Source organism: Leucopleurus acutus (genome assembly GCF_964270905.1).
Source record: "Leucopleurus acutus genome assembly, chromosome: 10".
In the NCBI taxonomy this organism is placed as follows: Eukaryota; Metazoa; Chordata; class Mammalia; order Artiodactyla; family Delphinidae; genus Leucopleurus; species Leucopleurus acutus.
Genome location: NC_139153.1, coordinates 39386548 through 39409979, shown reverse-complemented (window position 1 = coordinate 39409979; position 23432 = coordinate 39386548). Strand labels below are relative to the sequence as shown.

At 43.3% G+C, this 23432-nt stretch overlaps 1 protein-coding gene across 3 annotated transcripts in view; it reads right to left on the bottom strand.

The window, feature by feature from the left end:
* Positions 1-23432, bottom strand: part of USP4 (ubiquitin specific peptidase 4) — a 49882-nt gene that overhangs the window by 19233 nt on the left and 7217 nt on the right. Inside the window, exons 4-9 of one of the 3 annotated variants that reach the window (XM_082848259.1) lie at positions 23057-23183; positions 22286-22431; positions 22094-22155; positions 4477-4617; positions 3533-3650; positions 1508-1681 (exon numbers count right to left, since the gene is read on the bottom strand). In XM_082848259.1, the coding sequence (XP_082704385.1) occupies positions 1508-1681; positions 3533-3650; positions 4477-4617; positions 22094-22155; positions 22286-22431; positions 23057-23183 (768 nt within the window). Of the gene's footprint in view, positions 1-1507; positions 1682-3532; positions 3651-4476; positions 4618-5737; positions 5981-22093; positions 22156-22285; positions 22432-23056; positions 23184-23432 lie in introns of those variants that run through there. The other 2 variants (XM_082848260.1, XM_082848261.1) reach the window with 2 other exon arrangements.

The following is a 23432-nucleotide window of genomic DNA, read 5'->3' as shown; positions in this document are numbered from 1 at the left end:
CACAGCCAAAAATAAATAAAATAACTAAATAAATTTATTTTTTAAATAAATAAATTAGTAAATTTGCAGTCTGCTGGTACCGTAAGGGAGAACACCCTTGCTCCAGGTAGCCTGATTAACTCCCTCAAGGGCCTAAAGGTCAGCAGTTCCTACCAGAGAGAAGAGGGCTAAGATCTGAAATCCAGGACAACTACAGACTTGGAACCCAGGCCACTACCCTAAGAGAGGAGTAAAGAGTGACTCCCTCAGTAGCCACATCTCCTAAGTACAGACACGAATCCCTCTCCAACCACCTTCTTTGGTTCAGAGTCTCCCTAAGAAGTTTACAAATGGTACCTGCATCAGCCAGAGGAATCCTCCTAGCCTTAAATAAGAGCACTGTACATAAGAGCCCTCCTAGCCCTAAGTAAGTGTCTGCCTTGTATTGCTCTACACTACTGATCCTCAGAGTGCAGTGCCCAACTAGTGGCATTAGCATCATCTGAGAGCTTGACAGAAATGCACCTTCTCAGGCCCCACCCTAGACCTTCAGAAACAGAAACTCTGGGAATAGTAATTTGCATATATTTCCCAGGGATTAATGTGACCATGGGAATGAAAAGAATTTGTATTCAATTTCAATAAACAATCTAAGATTTTAATTTTCTCATTGAGCTTAGGTGCTATATTTTTTTTCATCTGTGAATCAGATGCTTCATGAAGGCTCCTTGAACCAAACAGGATTTCCAGATTTCAACACATGGAGGCAAGGCACTTCCCCCTCAGCAGCGAAAAACATTCAGGGCAATGGAAGGTTGAGGTGCTCCAAGTGCCCAATGCAGTTCACCCATCTTCCCATCTTCCTAGCTGAGGGACCCAAGTGAGAACTGTCCCTCATACCAACATCCGACAATGTCAGCCCAATTCCTAACTTAGGGGACCCAACTCAAACCACAGTTGGTATACGTTCCAGCCTCAGGGAACCTGGGAGCACCCTTCAGATGATACTGGAAATTTGACTGAATTTTTATGGTCTGGCTTAGGGTGTCAACCATTTAAAGAATGCCACTGTAGGGACTTCCCTGATGCTCCAGTGGTTAAGATTTCACCTTCCAGTGTAGGCGGTGTGGGTTCGATCCTGGTCAGGGAGCTAAGATCCCACATGCCTCGCAGCCAAAAAACCAAAACATAAAACAGAAGCAATATTGTAACAAATTCAGTAGACTTTAAACATGGTCCACATTAAAAAAACTTAAAGAAAAAAAAAAAGAATGCCACTGTAGAATACAGCATTCTGAACAAGCAGCTTACAATACAAATGATTATCTGAAGTATCCTCGGCCCAGAGGTGGGGGCTGAGTCACTTAAGTGTGTGCTAAATGACTGAACAGAAAAGAAGGATCTGATCATGTAGTGCTTTTAGTCTCGGAGCCCATCTTAATCCCAAAATGCAGTAAAGGAATGCTTCATTACAACACAAAACCACTCTCCCCAAAATAGGGAAAAGGAAGTATATACGTCAACCTACTTTGAACGTGCGAGGTGCCACGTGAGCATCCCTTCCAGACCACATCTGCTTAATAAGCTCTGCATAGGCCTCTGCAATTTCCCCTTTCATTCCCAGAGGGTTGTCCCTGTTGATTTCAGCCTCATACTCATCTTTGAGAAAGTAGTCGGTCAGTGGTGCAGTGTTGCTTAAGCACTGAAAGAGAACACGATCACAGCTTACACCACTTCTGGAGAGCACACAGAGACACAAGATAAACCCAGTTCTAAATGACCAGTGAGGGTCACGCCAACAAAATGAAGTGCTCAGCAGATTCTCTGAAGGGCTCATAACAGTAAGGCACAGCCTCCCAGCGGCTGGTGGCCACATTGTGACTAGCCTCCCAGGGACACTGTTTTGGAGGGAGCTCACACTTACTGCCTAAGAATTGTTTCTGAGACAAGCTCTCTGAGGGCAAAAGCTGTATATCCCAAATGCCTGACACACAGTAATTTTCTATTCAGTGGAAGATAATAATTTTAAGATGATATTTTTTTTCATTGGAAGTGACTGCGACATTCCACTATTTCATGAGAAGACAAAATATAAGTAAGCCGAAGGCAAAATGCTTTACTAGAGCCAAAACACTCTGGGTGGGGAAAATCAGGATAATTAGAAAAAACAATAAATAATATTGTACCTGTGTATACTAATTTTAACTCCTTAAATTAAAAAATGAAGGTGGGTATTGGATTCTATCAAATGAGTTTTCCTACATCTATAGAGATGATCACATGGTTTTCTCCTTCATTCTGTTACTGTGTTAAAAGACTGATTAATTTTTCAGGTGTTAAACCAACCTGGTTTTCCTAGCACAAACCATACCTACTTGTTATGTGTTACCACTTTTATTTAGATATCATTGATTTTGATTTGCTAAAATTTTATCTACATTATTTGTGTCTACAGTTATGACATACGATAGTCTAAAATTTTCTTTAGAAATTCCTTGTCATATTTTGGTATCAGAGTATCCTGCCTTGTAAAATGATTTGGGGTGCTGAAAGAAGACAGGCATGATTGGTATTTCTGCCTTAAATCTTTGAATACATTCACCAATTCACAAGAATTTTCTCTTTAACCACTGGGCAACCAATCAGTCATGCCATAGAATAATGCCCCAATAAAAATTCTGGACACCAAAACTCAAGTGAGTTTTCATACCTGGCAATGCTCCATGCCTACTGTTACACATCAATGCCAGGAAAGTAAAGCATCCTGACTCCACTGGAAGAGGGCAACAGAAGCTCTGCACTGAGAACCCTCCTAGACTCTGCCCTACTCCCTTCTTAACCTTGCCTAATGTTAAATCTGTATCCTTTCCCTATAACATACCATAACTGTGAGTATAATTACTTTTAAGTGAGTCTACAAGTCTTTCTAGCAAATTAACAAAACCGAGGGTGTAGGGAGCCCCAAATTTGCAGCTGGTGTCAGAAGTGAAGGCAGTACTAAGGACTGTGCCCTCCTAACTTTGTAGTTGGACCCTAACCCCAGCCCATGCCCAAAACAGTACCATCACATAGTATGTGCCCAAAAAATATTTGATGGATGAATAAATGAGGTTTCAAAGGGAGGATTTTAGGATTTTCTCCAAGCAGGGGCATGAGGTGAGATGGCTCACTGGTGAAAAGATGGTCAACTTCAAGCAGGAATAATTTGGCTTAGTACCAGCTGCTGTGAGTTCTCATCCCATTAGAGACCAACCAGGCAAGTATTCCAGTACTTTCTGAGATCATTCCCCAATGGTCAACAAAATTCAACATACTTTTACTGTAAAATCAAACCTAGAACTGATTAAGAAGACATTTTGAGGCCAGGAACACTGATGAGGCCATTCTGTACTACCCAGTGGGACGTGCCTTGGCAGGGATCCCTGAAGTACTAACAAAGGGTCGTTAGGGACCCCTGGGAGAAGATCCTCCCAACACCTTAGAGGTCACTCCCACCTGAGCCTCAAGTACTGTGAAGACACAGTGTTATTGAGATGGCAGCTCTGCCCTCTACCTGCAAGGCGGAGTTCATGAAGCAGGTGTTTCCCAGGTTTCCAAGTCCACAGAGCCCAGGCTGTACGTGAGTTGATGGGGACTCCTGACAATTATACGAAGCAGAGAAGCCAGATCCACTGGAAAACATAACCCACATCAGCAATAAAAGTGAGTGCTGTTCACATGCCCTCAGGATGCCTTTTGGGGCTCCGTCGGGGCCTCTAGAATTCTCACTTGATAGTAACCCCGTGAGACAAGGTCTCTTTACTCCCCTCCCCAGCCCTCCAGCCCCCCCAACCCCCTGTTTTGATTTGACATGACAACGGGTGGTGAGCACATCCTTAAGGGGAGAAATGCTGTTTGAATCCTCTGCTCTCAGCTTTGGTAAATGCTAATTTTGTATCCCTCCAGAAGGCTAACTGCCAGGTGACTTCGGGGAAGAACACTGGTTACCAAGATCAAAGCTTGCACCTGCCGCCACCCACCAGGCCACACTCAGTCTTGACTGTGCCTGAGTGTGCAGGCACTCTCTCTCTCTCCTGACCTTCCCCTTCCACCCTGTCTGTGCTATATGGCAGGTACTCCTGAAACACTCGGAGAAAGGATCACAGCCATGCGGAGGGGAAACAGGCAGGGTCCTCCCACAGCCAACAATCATCCCCGCGTAGCTCTTCTGCCAGACAACCAGCCTATTCCTTCACAGACAAATGCAGTGACCTCCATGACCACCAACTGACAGGCTGTGGGGAAAACACCAGCTCGCAGGAAGAAAAGCAATGTACATCAGAACTAGGAGGCACAATTTACTGTGGGTATGAAATGGAGCAAGAAACCACATGCAGCATGTTCCCATGGGGAGCCCTAATCCCACTATGCTTAGTGTAGCAGCAGAGGAGCTGTCCAGGTACGGCCTGGGAAAGGACTCAGCGGGGAAGGAAGCAAAGTGAAAGGACCTGCTCTTACCCCCTGCTGACACCGGAACTGTGCATCCCAGAGGTGTTAGTGCTATCACCATTTGAAATGGGAGAGGCAGATACTGAGGAATAGGGACTTGCTGATGATGTTGGAGAGGTAGTAAAATTTCTGCTAGGCGCAGTGCTTGATCTGGGAGAGAGAAGCAAAAACAATGCTACTGATATTTTGCAAAAAGCAAGCCCTACTTAATGCCTTAGGTCTCTTCTCAAGAAATAAATGTTCTCCGTATTCAGTTATTTAAAATTAATTGCAAAAAGCCCATTTTCATGCTAATTCAAGACAAATTTTATTTAAGTGAGAGTAAAGAAATTAATTGATCTTCATGTCTCATTTATCCACATGGTCATATACTGAATCTTTCAGTAGGATAAAACACAAGGTTGATCTTCAGGGCATCCTAGTTTGATTTACAAATGATAAGCTTCCCTAAATTTTAAGAGTTACCAGTGAAAGACAAAGAAAAATGGTAATAAGAGATGAATTTCCTCCAAAGTACTTGACCCAGATTAAACAGGTGGCTATAAGTATAACAGAATAGGAAAATGGCGATTTAGTTTCACTGTGCTATTTGAGGAAATTCCTTTTGTTTCCTTAAATTTACCAAATGTGACTAACCTCTGTTTCAAACTCATGTTTCAATATTTTTCACAGCATCTTATTTTAGATTTATTCCTACTTTCACACTAATTAATTCAAGGGCTAATTGCCCCAAATCTTAAATTGATATCAAACGGGACTTCCCTGTCGGTGCAGTGGTTAAGACCCCACGCTTTCACTGCAGGGGGCACGGGTTCGATCCCTGGTTGGGGAACTAAGATCCCACATGCCGCATGGTGCGGCTCCCCCCAAAAAAACCTGATATCAATTTTATCAAATTTTCTACTAAAATTCATATAGGCACATGCAGAAGAAAGTGAGTTGTCTGCATTGTTTCAAATATGTACAACTGTGATTTTCCTTCTAGATTTGGGGTTATTTTTAGAATACAGAATATAATTAAGATGCATTGTCCCTGCAGAGTGCCCAACCTCATGTGATCTGATGTCAACCAGGGTTCCCCTTGAGAAGACAGTGGGACGTGGCAACAAAGATGAGTGATCCTGTACCCACACTGTAGGCAGATGTCAGGGAACTATCCAGGGGCCTAAATGGGCGTCAGGAACTGAGTTCTGCTTCACATTCTGTGGTCACAGCAAGGGAGGGGGAAAGAGGGCTCCCCAGCCTCTCACCCACCCATAAGGAAACGCACCTTCTCCAATCCTGAAGAGCATCTGCTTCACTGAGCCTCATCTCGGCTGCAAAGGAGTCCAAGAACTCAGGCAGCTCCTTAAGTAAGGCTTGTCAGAGCCAAGGGCACTCTCTTCTGCCACACAGGTGACTTAAGCATACACTTGAGGCCTGTCCACTGTGATGCCGGTATGCCCAGCCTCCTATGCAGGCAGGAAAGTCACTACCCAAGACTGGTCTGATATGGCAGACCCAGTTATCTCAGGTCTGGAGATACTACAAGATAGTGAAATTAAATTTCTGACATACAGAACCTCAAGGCACATGGCTTAACACTCCCCTTATTAGTAACTGTTCACTGGTAATTTATTTTATTCCCTGAACTTAAAAGGGCAAAATTCCATATAAAGCCACTACAAATATCCAAGACCTATCAACTTCTTAAACAGACAACAACATTCTGGTTGAAATGAAAGAGAACAGGGACTTCCCTGTGGCCCAATGGTTAGCACTCTGCACCTTCACTGCCAAGGGCATGGGTTTGATCCCTGGTCAGCAAATTGGGATCCTGCAGGCCGCATGGAGTGGCCAAAAAAATAAATTAATTAAAAATAAAAATTTTATTTGACATTCGTTTAAAATGTTCTAGAAAATACTGCCAGTAGTTTAGAGTAAATTCGGTCAAAAAGAAATCCAACATTGATTACATAAGGATATTTTTTATATGCTTGAAAACTTATATAATACAAAGTTTTTGTTTTTTTACTCTACCTTTGACAGACAAATCAAAAAGCAAGACCTCTGTGCAGAAGTGACTTGTATCTGAGAAACGCTTGGGCATTGGTCACTTGTCACCAGGCAACTTCAGAGCACACCCTAGGGCACTGCAAGCCAGGAAGTAGGCAACGGTAGGAAACGCCTGACGTGAAGCAAGACCTCACTCTCAAATGTGACCGAGTCTCATGCAACAAACTTTCTGAAAACAGAGGCTACATCTCCAAATAAGGATCCCACTGCTCCTAAAAGATACTCTGGTTAAGCCTCTAGTCTCCTGGCACCTTTCTACTGAGATATTTCCTGATCCTAGGCATGTCCGGTCATTATCATCACAATGAAAACATGCCCTGACCTATGGCTGAGGCTCTGTAACATATTCATGCCTGCCCTCCTTGCTCCATTGCTCTCTGCTTGCCTCTCAGATGTTCTCCAGGCCAAATGCCACTCTGAGGATGAGTCCACTCCTTAAACCCACCCTCTGACCTCAGGTATTCAGAGGCCAGCATCTGGCATTATCATTAAGACAACAATCAACTCTTAGCCAGAATCCTCACTGCTTTCACAACATCCTAAGCTGTGATCTCCCCCTCCACCAACAGTGTTAACCCTCATATGCATGCAACTCAAATCTCTATTTCAGAAACACTGGCTTCTTCCAGCTCTGGGCAAGCAGTCTTTAAAGGGGACTGTGGTGCAGAGCTAACTGGGCCTTACAGACATCAGGCAAGTAAAGTTAGAGAGAATTAAAGAGTTTTAGAGAGGGGCTTCCCTGGTGGCTCAGTGGTTGAGAATCTGCGTGCCAATGCAGGGGACGCTGGTTCGAGCCCTGGTCCAGGAAGATCTCACATGCCATGGAGCAACTAAGCCCGTGCGCCACAAATACTGAGCCTGAGCTCTAGAGCTCGCGTGCCACAACTACTGAAGCCCACATGCCCGTGCTCCACAACAAGGGAAGCCACTGCAATGCGAACCCGGTGCACCACAACAAAGAGTAGCCCCTGCACTGCAACAAAGAGTAGCCCCCACTCACCACAACTAGAGAAAGCCCGTGTGCAACAACGAAGACCCAACGAAGCCAAAATTAAATAAATAAAGTTATAAAATAAAATAAAGAGTTCGAGAAACAGAAAAAATGGGGCCAGATCGATACAGAACCTTGGAAGCACTAACACAGAGGTTGGAGCAATTCACAGGAAGGAAAAAAACATCTGAAAATGCTCAGAGTTTACCAGGTGGCTCTCACTAGTGAATAAAGGAGCTGAATGAAAACAATTTCATTATGCTGTTCTCCTGTCAGGATATATGTAAAATTGATTCTACAAGTGGGTTAAAAAAAAAGGATTAAGCCAATCATTGTCTTTCCCTGGATGACGTACTCACTTGATGTACTTTCCCATTCCCTCAATTTTATCCTGTGTCGTCTCTGACAGACAACGTACTACTGAACAGGTCTGGTTTACAAAAACAAAAAGTCTGATTTGAGAGCTTGTCTTTTTTTTTTTTTTTGCGGTACACGGGCCTCTCACTGTTGTGGCCTTCTCCCGTTGCGGAGCACAGGCTCCGGACGTGCAGGCTCAGTGGCCATGGCTCACGGGCCCAGCCGCTCCGCGGCATGTGGGATCTTCCTGGACCGGGGCACGAACCCGTGTCCCCTGCATCAGGAGGCGGACTCTCAACCACTGCACCACCAGGGAAGCCCAAGAGAGCTTGTCTTTTTAACGAGTTGAACCCATCTATAGTTATTCTAATTACTGTTATAGCTGGACGTAATTCAATCTCCCTTGTTTTCTAATAACCATATTTTTCAGTTGTTTTTTCCCTTCTTGCCTTCCACCTGAGTTTCCCTTTTTTTTTAAATTTTATTCATGTATTTTATTTTTAATTTTTTGATTTATTTGCTTTTATTTTTGGCTGTGTTGGGTCTTTGTTGTAGCACAGAAGGAAAACCACATTCACAGATAGACAAAATGAAAAGCCAGAGGACTCTGTACCAGATGAAGGAACAAGATAAAACCGTAGAAAAACAACTAAATGAAGTGGAGCTAGGCAACTTTCCAGAAAAAGAATTCAGAATAATGATAGTGAAGATGATCCAGAACCTTGGAAAAAGAACGGAGGCAAAGATCGAGAAGATGCAAGAAATGTTTAAGAAAGATCTAAAAGGATTAATGAACAAACCAACAGAGATGAACATTACAATAACTGAAATGAAAAATACACTAGAAGGAATCAACAGCAGAATAACTAAGGCAGAAGAACGGATAAGTGACCTGGAAGACAGAATGGTGGAATTCACTGCCACAGAACAGAATAAAGAAAAAAGAATGAAAAGAAATGAAGACAGCCTAAGAGACCTCTAGGACAACATTAAATGCAACAACATTCGCATTATAGGGATCCAGGAAGGAGAAGAGAAAGAGAAAGGACCAGAGAAAATATTTTAAGAGATTATAGTCTAAAACTTCCCTAACATGGGAAAGGAAATAGCCACCTAAGTCCAGGAAGTGCAGAGAGTCCCAGGCAGGATAAACCCAAGGAGAAACACGCCAAGACACATAGTAATCAAATTGACAAAAATTAAAGAAAAATTACTGAAAGCAACAAGGGAAAAATGACAAATAACATACAAGGGAACTCCCATAAGGTTAACAGCTGATTTCTCAGCAGAAACTCTACAAGCCAGAAGGGAATGGCATGATATATTTAAAGTGATGAAAGGGAAGAACCTACAACCGATTACTCTACCCGGCAAGGATCTCATTCAGATTCGACGGAGAAATCAAAAGCTTTACAGACAAGCAAAAGCTAAGAGAATTCAGCACCACCAAACCAGCTCTACAACAAATGCTAAAGGAATTTCTCTAAGTGGGAAACATAAGAGAAGAAAAGGACCTACAAAAATAAGCCCATAACAATTAAGAAAATAGTAAGGGGCTTCCCTGGTGGCACAGTGGTTAAGAATCCGCCTGCCAATGCAGGGGACACGGGTTTGAGCCCTGGTCCGGGAAGATCCCACATGCTGTGGAGCACCTGGGCCCGTGTGCCACAACTACTGAGCCTGTGCTCTAGAACCCGCAAGCCACAACTACTGAGCCCATGAGCCACAACTACAGAGCCCGTGAGCCACAACTACTGAGCCCACAAACCACAACTACTGAGCCCGCACACCTAGAGCCCATGCTTTGCAAGGAAGAGTAGTCCCCGCTTGCCGCAACTAGAGAAAGCCCGTGTGCCGCAACGAAGACCCAAAGTAGCCAAAAATAAATTAAATAAATAAATAAAATACCATTTTTTTAAAAAAAGAAAGAAAATGGTAATAGGAACATATATATCAATAATTACCTTAAATGTGAATGGATTAAATGCTACAACCAAAAGACACAGGCTTGCTGAATGGATACAAAAACAAGACCCATATATATGCTGTCTGCAAGAGACCCACTTCAGACCTAGGGACACATAAAGACTGAAAGCAAGGGGATGGAAAAAGATATTCCATGCAAATGTAAATCAAAAGAGAGCTGGAGCAGCAATACTCATATCAGATAAAATAGACTTTAAAATAAAGAATGTTACAAGAGACAAGGAAGAACACTACATAATGATCAAGGGATCAATCCAAGAAGAAGATATAACAATTATAAATATATATGCACCCAACATAGGAGCACTTCAATACATAAGGCAACTGCTAACAGCTATGAAAGATGAAATCAACAGTAACACAATAATAGTGGGGGACTTTAACACCTCACTTACACCAATGAACAGATCATCCACACATAAAATTAATAAGGAAACACAAGCTTTAAATGACACAACAGACCAGATACATTTAATTGATATTTATAGGATATTCCATCCAAAAACAGATTACACACTTTTTTAAAATTTCTTTAAGGCTTTCGTTTTTTTTTAATAAATAAATTTATTTAGTTATTTATTTATTTTTAGCTGTGTTGGGTTCTTTATTGCTCTGCATGGGCTTTCTCTAGTTGCAGTGAGCGGGGGCTTCTCATTGTGGGGGCTTCTCTTGTTGCGGAGTATGGGCTCCAGGTGCGCATGTTCATTAGTTGTGGCACATGGGCTCAGTAGCTCTGGCTCGTAAGCTCTAGAGCACAGGCTCAATAGCTGTGGTACACTGGTTTAGTTGCTCTGCAGCATGTGGGATCTTCCCAGACCAGAGCTCAAACCAGTGTCCTCTGCACTGGCAGGCAGATTCTTAACCACTGCGCCACCAGGGAAGTCCTACACTTTCTTCTCAAGTGCGCACAGAACATTCTCCAGGATAAATCATATACTGGGTCACAAATCAAGCCTTGGTAAATTTAAGAAAACTCAAATCATATCAAGCATCTTTTCCGACCACACCGCTATGAGCTTAGAAACAAATTACAGGGATAAAAACATAAAAAACACAAAGACATGGAGGCTAAACAATACATTACTAAATAACCAAGAGATCACTGAAGAAATCAAAAAGGAAATAAAAAAATACCTAGAGACAAATGACAATGAAAACACAATGATCCAAAACCTATGGGATGCAGCAAAAGCAGTTCTAAGAGAGAAGTTTATAGCAATACAAGCCTACCTCAAGAAACAAGAAAAATCCCAAATAAACAATCTAAACTTACACCTAAAGGAACTAGAGAAAGAAGAACAAACAAAACCCAAAGTTAGTAGAAGGAAAGAAATCATAAAGATCAGAGCAGAAATAAATGAAATAGAAACAAAGAAAACAATAGCAAAGATCAATAAAACCAAAAGCTGGTTCTTTGAGAAGATAAACAAAACTGATAAACCTTTAACCAGACTCATTAAGAAAAAGAGGGAGAGGACTCAAATCAACAAAATTAGAAATGAAAAAGGAGAAGTTACAACAGACACCGCAGAAATACAAAGCATCCTAAGAGACTACTACAAGCTACTCCATGCCAATAAAATGGACAACCTGAAAGAAATGGACAAATTCTTAGAAAGGTATAACCTTCCAAGACTGAACCAGGAAGAAATAGAAAATATGAACAGACCAATCACAAGTAACGAAATTGAAACTGTGATTAACAATCTTCCAACAAACAAAAGTCCAGGACCAGAGGGCTTCACAGGTGAATTCTATCAAACATTTAAAGAAGAGCTAACACCCATCCTTTTCAAACTTCTAAAAAATTGCAGAGGAAGGAACACTCTCAAACCCATTCTATGAGGTCACCATCACCCTGATACCAAAACCAGACAAAGATACTACAAAAAAAGGAAAATTACAGACCAGTATCACTGATGAATATAGATGCAAAAATCCTCAACAAAACATTAGCAAACAGAAATCAACAACACATTAAAAGGATCATAGGGCTTCCCTGGTGGCACAGTGGTTGAGAGTCCGCCTGCCAATGCAGGGGACATGGGTTCGTGCCCCGGTCCGGGAAGATCCTACATGCCACGGAGCGGCTAGGCCCGTAAGCCATGGCCGCTGAGCCTGCGTGTCCGGAGCCTGTGCTCCACAACGGGAGAGGCCACAACAGTGAGAGGCCCGTGTACCGCAAAAAAAAAAAAAAAAAAGGATCATACACCATGATCAAGTGGGATTTATCCCAGGGATGCAAGGATTCTTCAGTATACACAAATCAATCAATGTGATACACCATATTAACAAATTGAAGAATAAAAACCATATAATCATCTCAACAGATGCAGAAAAAGATTTTGACAAAATTCAACAACAATTTATGATAAAAAACTCTCCAGAAAGTGGGCAAAGAGGGAACCTACCTCAACATCATAAAGGCCATATACAACAAACCCACAGCAAACATCATTCTCAATGGTGAAAAAACTGAAAGCATTTCCTCTAAGATCAGGAACAAGACAAGGATGTCCACTCTCGCCAGTATTATTCAACATAGTTTTGGAAGTCCTAGCCACAGCAATCAGAGAAGAAAAAGAAATAAAAGGAATACAAACTGGAAAAGAAGAAGTAAAACTCTCACTGTTTGCAGATGACATGATACTATACACAGAAAATCCTAAAGATGCCACCAGAAAAATACTAGAGCTAATCAATGAATTTGGTAAAGTTTCAGGATACAAAATTAATGCACAGAAATCTCTTGCATTCCTATACACTAACAACGAAAGATCAGAAGGAGAAATTAAGGAAACAATCCCATTCACCACTGCAACAAAAAGAATAAAATACCTAGAAATAAACCTACCTAAGGAGGTAAAAGACCTGTACTCAGAAAACTAGAAGACACTGATGAAAGAAGTCAAAGATGACACAAACAGATGGAGAGATATACCATATTCTTGGACTGGAAGAATCAATATTGTGAAAATGATTATATTACCCAAAGCAATCTACAGATTCAATGTGATCCCTATCAAATTACCAGTGGCATTTTTTACAGAACTAGAATAAAAAATATTAAAATTTGTATGGAGACACAAAAGATCCCAAATAGCCAAAGCAGTCTTGAGGGAAAAAAACGGAGCTGAAGGATCAGACTTCCTGACTTCAGACGATACTACAAAGCTACAGTAATCAAGACAATATGGTACTGGCACAAAAACAGAAATACAGATCAATGGAACAGCATAGAAAGCCCAGAGATAAACCCACGCACCTATGGTCAACTAATCTATGACAAAGGAGGCAAGGATATACAATGGAGAAAAGACAGTCTCTTCAATAAGTGGTGCTGGGAAAACTGGACAGCTACATGTAAAAGAATGAAATTGAACACTCCCTAACACCATACACAAAAATAAACTCAAAATGGATTAGAGACCTAGATGTAAGACCGGACACTATAAAACTCTTAGAGGAAAACATAGGAAGAACATTCTTTGACATAAATCACAGCAAGATCTTTTTTTGATCCATCTCCTAGAGTAACGGAAATAAAAACAAAAATAAACAAATGGGACCTAATGAAACTTAAAAGCTTTTGCAAAGCAAAGGAAACTACAAACAAGACGAAAAGACAACCCTCAGAATGGGAGAAAATATTTGCAAATGAATCAACCGACAAAGGATTAATCTCCAAAATATGTAACAGTTCATGCAGCTCAACATTAAAAAAACAAACAAGCCAATCCAAAAATGGGCAGAAGATCTAAATAGACATTTCTCCAAAGAAGACTTATAGATGGGCAAGAAGCTCATGAAAAGCTGCTCAACATCACTAATTATTAGAGAAATGCAAGTCAAAACCACAATGAGGTATCACCTCACACAAGTCAGAATGGGCATCATCAGAAAATCTACAAACAACAAATGCTGGAGAGAGTGTGGAGAAAAGGGAACCCACTTGCTCTGTTGGTGGGAATGTAAATTGATACAGCCACTATGGAGAACAGTATGGAGGTTCTTTAAAAAACTAAAAATAGAATTACCATATGACCCAGCAATCCCACTACTGGGCAAATACCCAGAGAAAGCCACAATTTAAAAAGACATACCCATGGGCTTCCCTGGTGGCGCAGTGGTTAAGAATCCACCTGCCAATGCAAGGGACACAGGTTCGAGCCCTGGTCTGGGAAGATTCCACATGCCACGGAGCAACTAAGCCCATGCGCCACAGCTACTAAGCCTGCGTTCTAGAGCCCACAAACCACAACTACTGAGCCCGAGTGCCACAACTACTGAAGCCCGCGCGCCTAGAGCCTGTGCTGTGTAATGAGAAGCCACCCAATGAGGAGCCCACACACCGCAAGGAAGAGTAGCTCCTGCTCGCCACAACTAGAGAAAAGCCTGCGCGCAGCAACAAACACCCAACACAGCCAAAAATAAAAATAAAAATAAATAAATAAATAAGTAAGACACATGCACCCCAATGTTCACTGCAGCACTATTTAAAATACCCAGGTCATGGAAGCAGCCTAAATGCCCATCGACAGACGAATGGATAAAGAAGATGTGGTACATGTATGCAATGGAATATTACTCGGCCATAAAAAGGAACAAAATTGGGTCATTTATAGAGACGTGCATGGATCTAGAGACTGTCATACAGAGTGAAGTAAGTCAGAAAGAGAAAAACAAGTATCATATATTAACGCATATATGTGGAAACTAGAAAAATGATATAGATGAACTGGTATGCAGGGCAGAAATAGACACACAGATGTAGAGAACATATGAACACCAAGGGGGGAAAGTGGCGGGGGTGGTGGTGGTGGGGGTGGGATGAATTGGGAGATTGGGACTGACATGTATACACTAATATGTATAAAATAGATAACTAATAAGAACCTGCTACATAAAAAAATAAATTTAAAAAATTTTTTTAAAAAAGGAAAGTGGTTTTTTTTTCCCTTTCACCTCCCCATGGCTATTCTTCTGTTCTTCTTTAGTTTACAAATCCCAAGTTTTAGTTAGAGCCCTTCTAACTGCTAAAAGGCATTTCCCAGCTTCCTTTGAAGCCAGGTGTGGTCATATAATTGGCCAGAGATGTAAAGGCAGATCTTCTATGTGATTTCTGGGAAATTTCTTTAAAAGGAAGGGGCAAGGCTTCCCTGGTGGCGCAGTGGTTGAGAGTCTGCCTGCCGATGCAGGGGACACGGGTTCGTGCCCCGGACTGGGAAGATCCCACATGCCGCGGAGCGGCTGGGCCTGTGAGCCATGGCCGCTGAGCCTGCGCGTCCGGAGCCTGTGCTCCGCAACGGGAGAGGCCACGGCAGTGAGAGGCCCGTGTACCGCAAAAAAAAAAAAAAAAAAAAAAAAGGAAGGGGCATGTCCTTCTTCCCAATTCCTCCTCAGCTACTTGAATGCAGATATGATTGGTCCATCTCCAGCAGTCATCATGGACCCTGAGTTGACCACCTTTAAAGTTGAAGCCACGCACAGTAGAGCAACATGACAAAACAGCTGGATTTCTAATAACAGCAGCATTGAACTGCCCACCTCAGAAATTCTTTTTGGAAAGATATAACCATCTACATTGCTCGACATGCTAACTTTCAGGTCTTTCTTCATTGCTACCAGAGCTTTCCTAATCAATACAACATATTGTATAAAAGATGTAAATTCTACTTTTGTATTTCTGGTAGTTACTCCACTAACTTACTAGGATCTATAACTGTTTTTATTTTTCCCCATCATAATTACTTCAACTTATTAACTACATTTCCCTGCAAAAGTAGTTCAGGACATTCTCATCTCTCTTTACTGCTTCCTGTCTCCTCAACTGTCTTCCATGTTGGGATTACCCAGTATTTACTTCTGGATTGTTACTGATAAAGGCTGCCTTCTTAAACCTTTCTTCTTACTATTACTAAACTTTTTAAAAACTTTTTATTGAAGTATATTACATAGAGAAATATATACATTATGAGAGTACAAAAATCAAGACATTCCTGGGAATTCCCTGGTGGTCCAGTGGTTAGCACTTGGCGATTTCATAGCCATGGCCTGGGTTCAATCCCTGGCTGGGGAACTAAAATCCCAAAAGAGGCATGGCACAGCCAAAAAAAAAATCAAGACATTCTCACCAAGCGAATACCCCTATATAACCAGTACCCTCAGACCAAAAAACAGGACAGCACCACCCCCCAGGTGTCTTCCTCATGTTCCCTGCAGTCATGATTTTTCTCTAAGCTAACCTCCATCATGACCCTGACACCCATAGATCAGTTTTGCGGGTTCTTAAGCTTTATATCAAGGGACTCAAACAGTATGCCACGTTTTGTGTCTGGCTTCTCATTCACATGGTTTATGAGACTCAATGTTGCTGTGGCTGGAGAGAATTCTATTGCATGCATACACCACAATTTATCTATCCATTCTATTTTTGGTGGACATTTAGGTTAGCTCCAGTTTGTGACTATGACAAGCTGTGCTGTCATGAACATCTCTGAATGTATCTTTAAGTGAATGTGAGATATATTTCTGTATGCCTAAGAGTGGATTGCTGGGTTGTAGAATATGCACACAATTTGTCATTTAGTACTTGTTGCTAAACCTTCTAAAGTCACTATACCAGTTTATATGCCCCATCAGCAAGTTCCAACACCTCTACAACACTTGACACTACCTGTCTTTTTCATGTAACCATTCTGGGGGATGTGCAGAAGCACTGCATTATGGTTTTAATTTGCCATTTCTGGATGACTGCTGAGGTTGAGCACCTCTCCATATGGTCGCTAGCCACAAGGTAGCCTCTTTTTTTTTTTTTAATTTATTTATTTTTGGCTGTGTTCGGTCTTCGTTGCTGCACGTGGGCTTTCTCTAGTTGCGGAGAGTGGGGGCTACCATTTGTTGCAGTGTGCAGCCTTCTCATTGCGGTGGCTTCTATTTTTGCATAACATGGGCTCTAGGTGCACAGGCTTCAGTAGTTATGGCATGAGGGCTCAGTAGTTGTGGCTTGCCGCTCTAGAGTGCAGGCTCAGTAGTTGCGGCGCACAGGCTCAGCTGCTCTGCAGCATGTGGGATCTTCCCGGACCAGGGCTCGAACCCGTGTCCCCTGCATTGACTGGCAGATTCTTAACCACTGTGCCACCAGGGAAGTCCGGTAGCCTCTTTCTTAAAGTGACTGTTATAGGTTTTCTCGCCCTTTTTTCTAGAAGGGGTGTCTGACTTTTTCTTACTGACATTAAGGGGTTTCTTTGAAATTCTGGATATAAACAATCTGTCAGACATACGTATTGCAAGTAGCTTTCTCACTCTGTGGCTTGCCTTTTCACTCTTTTAGAACAGTCCTGAATTTAAAAGTCATCCACTCAGGCTTCCCTGGTGGCGCAGTGGTTGAGAATCCACCTGCCTATGCAGGGTACACAGGTCGGAGCCCTGGTCCAGGAAGATCCCACATGCCGCAGAGCAACTAAGCCCGTGAGCCACAACTACTGAGCCTGTGCTCTAGAGCCCACGTGACACAACTACTACAGCCCTCGCGCCTAGAGCCCTTGCTCCGCAACAAGAGAAGCCACTGCAATGAGAAGCCTGAGCACCACAACGAAGAGAAGTCCCCGCTCACCACTAGAGAGAAGCCCGCACACAGCAACGAAGACCCAATGCATCCAAAAATAAAAATAAATAAACTTATTTAAAAAAAACAAAAACCTTAAGAAAAAAAAGTTATCCACTCTATCCATGTCCTCCTCTATGGTTTGTGGTGCTGTGTCTTGTGTAAAAATTCTTTGCTTACTCCGAAGTCATAAAATCCTTGCATTTCTGGTCAACAGAACACTTCACTAGTTGTATACTCTCCCTTGCACCTTCTGGATTTTACTGCCTGCTCCTGGACGTTAACATTATTTCCCCCAAGAGGTTTTCAAAGAGGAGCTCTGTGTAGAAAACTTTCTAAAGTCATCTATGCCAGAGAAAATTATCTTTACATTCAGATAACAGTTTAGTAGGTTTTAAAATTCTAGTTTTTGGGCTTCCCTGGTGGCGCAGTGGTTGAGAGTCCACCTGCCGATGCAGGGGACATGGGTTCGTGCCCCGGTCCGGGAAGATCCCACATGCCACGGAGCGGCTGGGCCCGTGAGCCATGGCCGCTGAGCCTGCGCGTCCAGAGCCTGTGCTCTGCAACAGGAGAGGCCACAACAGTGAGAGGCCTGAGTACCTCAAAAAAAAAAAAAAAAAATTCTAGTTTTAAAGTTATCTTCCTTTGGGACTTCCTTGGTGGTCCAGTGAGTAAGACTCCACACTCCCAATGCAGGGGGCCCGGGTCTGATCCCTGGCTGGGGAACTAGATCCCGCACACGTGCCGCAACTAAGAGCCGGCGTGCCACAACTAAGAGCCACGTGCTGCAACTAAAGATCCTATGTGTTTGGGCTTCCCTGGTGGCACACTGGTTAAGAATCCACCTGCCAATGCAGGAGATATGGGTTTGAGCCCTGGTCCGGGAAGATCCCACATGCCGTGGAGCAACTGAGCCCGTGTGCCACAACTACTGGACCCAGCGCACCCTAGAGCCCGTCCTCTGCAACTAGAGGCCACTGCAGTGAGAAGCCCGCACACAGCAAAGAAGAGTAGCCTCCAGTCGCCGCAACTAGCATGCAGCAATGAAGACCCAACACAGCCAAAAATAAATAAATAAATTTAAATAAACAAATAAATAATAAAGATCCCATGTGTCACAACTAAGACCTGGCACAGCCTAAATAAATATTTAAAGTTTTCTTACTTTGATACTGAAAAAGTATCTCCTAGGTCCATTGTGGCTGTTGGGAAGTTTGATATTAATCTGCTTCTCACTGTGACTTTCTCTTTCAAAAAGATTTGACATTTTCCCTACATCTTTGTTGTTAAATTTCAATCTAATGTGTCTTGGTGTGGGCTTTGTTTTTTCTGTCATGTTTAGCATTCTTTACATTTAAGATGCATCCTCGGGCTTCCCTGGTGGCACAGTGGTTGAGAGTCCACCTGCCGATGCAGGGGACACGGGTTCGTGCCCCGGTCCGGGAAGATCCCACATGCCGCGGAGCAGCTAGGCCCGTGAGCCATGGCCGCTGAGCGGGCGCGTCCGGAGCCTGTGCTCCGCAACGGGAGAGGCCACAACAGTGAGAGGCCCGCATATCGCAAAAAAAAAAAAAAGATGTATCCTCTTTCATGATTTCTGAGAAACTCTTGGTCATTATTTCTTCTAACATTTTCTTCCCCTGTCCATCATTTCCTCTCTGCTTCTGAGATTCCTATTATCTGGACACTGACATTTCTACTCCCATCCTCCACAGCACTTTTCTTCTATTATCTTCCACCTCCTTATCCCCTAGAATTCTTCAACCTGACCTTCCGACTTCTACACTCAAGTCTTGAGCTACATCCATTCTGCTACTCAACCCAGCCCCTGAATTCTCTGTTTCCATGTAGGTATCTCCTTGTTCCTCTTTCATGTACCCATTTGCTCTTTCTCTTTAGGATTTCCATTATGCTTCTTCCGTCCTCCTAAGCAGCTGCGAATATGACTTCTGCTCCAACTAGCACAACATGTCAATTTGTCACTTTCCTTTAATTCTGACTATACTTGTCAGCTTCTCGTTGTGGCTCCCTGTGAGCCATTCACCAGGTGAGATCACCCCGCTCCTCACTCACCATACCCCTCAAATGAGCTCCCCACTTCACAAAGGCAAAGATGGAAGCTAGAGTCTCACAAGGATCACAGGCCAACCGCCGCAGCATCTCTTGGGCCTTATCCCCTCAGCCCTCCTGTCATCCCTCCAAGCACCAGCCATAACAAACTCCTGCTGGCCTTCAACCAGGCCTGCTCTGCCTCAGGACTTCTCCATCTGCTGTCACCTCTGCCTCACAAAGCTGTTCTCCACACCACACTCACTGCTGATTCCCTCGCCTCCTTCATGACCATGTTCAAATGGTACCTCAGTGGGGCCTCCCCATCGGCCTGTTTAAATATGCCCAAAGCCTTAGCAGTTGCTTATTTTCTTCCCTGATTTTTTCCCACAGTACTTGTAAATCTTCAGACATGTATTTTTTTAATTTATCTATTTTCTGCTCCTTGAGGATAGAAACTTTGTTTTGTTTATTGCTGTATCCTTGGCATCTAGAACAGTGTCCGGCACTACTGAGGGAGTAGGGAGGCGAATGTGACTTAGGACTTCTGCTCTGAGCTCATTCACCATTGGACACTCTCTACCAGGAGACTCAAACCTTCAGGGCATTTCAATGAGGCACTCCTCTTTTCCAAAAGCTGTTTCCCTTCACTGGAATCTCTTAGGCCTGAGGGTGTGGAAGGGATGGGGAAAAGCATCAGTAGGAAGAGAAAAAGGCACAACTGAAAACAGTCTCCCTTGGCCAGTACACACAGGCTCTTCCACTCCAAGCTGTCAACCCTACCTCACAGACTAGAATCCAAGCACCTTCTCCCAAGGGGGTTGTCGCAGTTTTTATGTTATTTTCTCTTGGTTCTGTGGCATTTCCATTCCAAGAAGGGAGTCAGCAGGCTGGGCTAGTATATTTGTTTCCTATGGCTGCTGTAACAAATTACCACAAACTTAGTGGCTTAAACAACACAAAGTTATTATCTTACGGTTTTGGAGGTCCAAAGTCCAAAATTCTTCTCACTGAGCTAAATCAAGGTGTGGGCTGAGCTGTGTTCCTTGGTGGGGGCTCTAGGGACTTCTAGAGGCTGCCCACCTTCCCTGGCTCATGGCCAGTTGAGTCTTTCTCACACTTCACCACTCTGACTCTGCTTCTGCCCTCACATCTGACTCTCCTGTTTCCCTCTTTCATTTTTAAGGACCCTCATGATTATACTGGGCCTACCCAGATAATCTAGGATAATCTCCCCATCTCAAGATCCTTAATCACATCAGCAAAGTCCCTTCTGCCATGTAACCTAACATATTTACAGGTTCTGGGGATTAGGACATGGACTCTGGGAAGGGACATGATCATTATTCTGCCTACCATAGCTATTTTGTCATCTTCTCAAGAACTGGTGACCAGAGTTTCTTAAACTGAAGTCCATGGCTAGGCTTCAGGGTGTCTGTAAAACCCTTGAGATTATTGGCAAAATGTTGCGTCTTCCTGCATGTTTCTTGAGAGAGAGCTCAGAGCTTTCATAATTTTCAAAAGAGCTAAGAGCCCATTACTACAAAACAGTCACTGTCCAGGGCCTGACTGAGGGAAGAAAGCAAAGACCAACACTGTCCCCATTAACTACTGCAACACAGACACGATTCCCCCATCTTATACCATAAGAAAAATTCAACACTTCTGTCCCCTTCTCAGAACATGCATTAACTTCACACCACACATGAACATCTCCTGAGACAGAGGTGCCTGGAGCCCCAGTTAAGGAGCAGAGTAATTCCTGCAGCGAATGACGAGGACAACAATGAGAAACAGGCCGCTGGGTAAGGAGTGGGATGGGATCAAACTATTACCTTTAAGTCATGCAAGACCCCATGCCTGAGCCCTCTTCTCTTCCATCAAAGCCTCTAACTATAGGTGGAGAAAATAAATGCCCTTGACAGAGACAAAGCCACCTCTTGGCAGAGCAGATCCTGGCCCAGATCCTGGCCTCTTCTCTTCTCCTTTCATTCTCAACAAGCAGAGGCTCACTGCCTTGTTCACACACCTGACAGCTTCCCCTGAGATGGCTGCCCAGCATGCTGCTTACCAAAAGCCAGGATTATAGACTCTGGATACATAATTGAAAATGTTTTCATCTGATTTAGAATTTTTTCTTTTTTTCTTAGATCAAAACATTTACTTTTTTGTGTTACAAAAACAAAAATAAATCCAAGGAGGTAATGAAATAAACATTTTTTAAGTGTCCCACCCTGGGTTCTCTGCTCTAGAATTTAGTAAACAGTTCAAGTTTAGGTTGCTTCAGCACTTCTGGATGCTATGATGTCTCCATCTTATAACCAAGTTTCTCTAGTTCAGCTCGTAACTGATTGGAGAAGTCATCCTCTACATTGTCATCATCCCAATTATCCTCCCAGACATGTGCATCTTCATCTTCATCTAAACCAGCCCAGTCACAGCCGCCACTGCCGTTGCAGCCTCCCGGGCCGGCTCTATCATAGAGACTAGAATTTTATTTTCTTAGTACAAGTAACTGCCTTAGGAAATAGTGTCTCCCTTACACCCATGTGCCCAGCTACAGGGAGAAAAAGTCCACTTACTTTGACTGCAGGGTCTGCCTTGGCCACGTGCCGTCTTCGTTTTGGGGCTCAATTACTAGCACCTGAGTGAAAGGGGAAACCATATTAGGAATGTGCAAACCATCTCACTGTTGACATGCTCAGAACCAAAAGATACCTGTCCACACACCCTGGGCAGAGCTGTCTGCTGGGGCATGGCTTGGGCCCTCCTACCTGACCCTGGTACAGCCCAGCATCCTGCACAGTGTTGTCTAGCTTGCTCAACTGCTCGTAGGTGTTGCTCATGTATTTGTTCCACAGCCGTGTCTCACGGTCCGCAGGGATGTTGAACAACTTCCGCATTTCCTTCTCAATGGTTGCTGGGGACAGGCAGAAACATCACTCAGGGCTTTCTCCAGAAGCAAGACCAGCAACAGCCATGGCAAGCTAATACTCATCCTCCGTCCTTTTCAGATGGTCACTGGATGCTCTGGATCAAAACTTCTGACCGACCTTAGCCCCTTGGTGACTCCTAAGGCAAACATCTTCCATGGCATCCTCTTACACTCATACAACCAAAAATTGTCCCTATGCTTCCCATTCTTTAATGATGTGGGTCCCCATTTTTAGCACAGAAGCAACATGGAAAAGTCAGAAAACTTACCTTTGGAGGTAAGATAGATTTGGTTTCAAATGCTAGCTCTGCCGTTTTCTCACTGAGATTTCTGAATAAGTGACATTAATCTCTCTGAATCTGCATTTCTTCATCCTTCTTACCATATGTTAAGTGGGCAGAGACCATGCCCAGTGTTTTATACAATATGATTCCCAGGCTTAGCTGTCCACAAGAATGCCCTGGGGAGCAGGCTCCCAGGTCAGGACTGGTAACCACAACCCGAGATTATTTGGGTAACAAGTCTGAAGAGGGTGCCCCAGCTTCCCTCTCATTAGCCACAATGCCCTGCACTCTCACTGGATACCTGGAACTCCAGCCCAGCTACTCACCGATGGTGTCTGACTTGCTGAAATGGCAACTCAGCACATTGGTGGGGTCACTGTTCTCACAAAGCTTCAATTCCAGCAAATACACCTCCACCTTGCAGTGCTTGACAAACAGGCCATGCTCTACAACCTGTAAACAAGAGGCACGGGTGAAGGAGCAGTGGTTCCACACCAGGGCAGTCTTGGAAGCAACATGTCTCATCAGTGGCAAAAGGCACAATCCACATGATAATCAGTTTCCTTAAGTGATAGAGGGATCAGAAGTACAGATTTTTAAAGCCACTGGCATCTGTCCTAGTTTAAAAACCTTATTTCCACTCATTAGGACCAACCAAGAGCATCTGGATGGAACCAGAGCTGGCAACAACTGTGCACAACA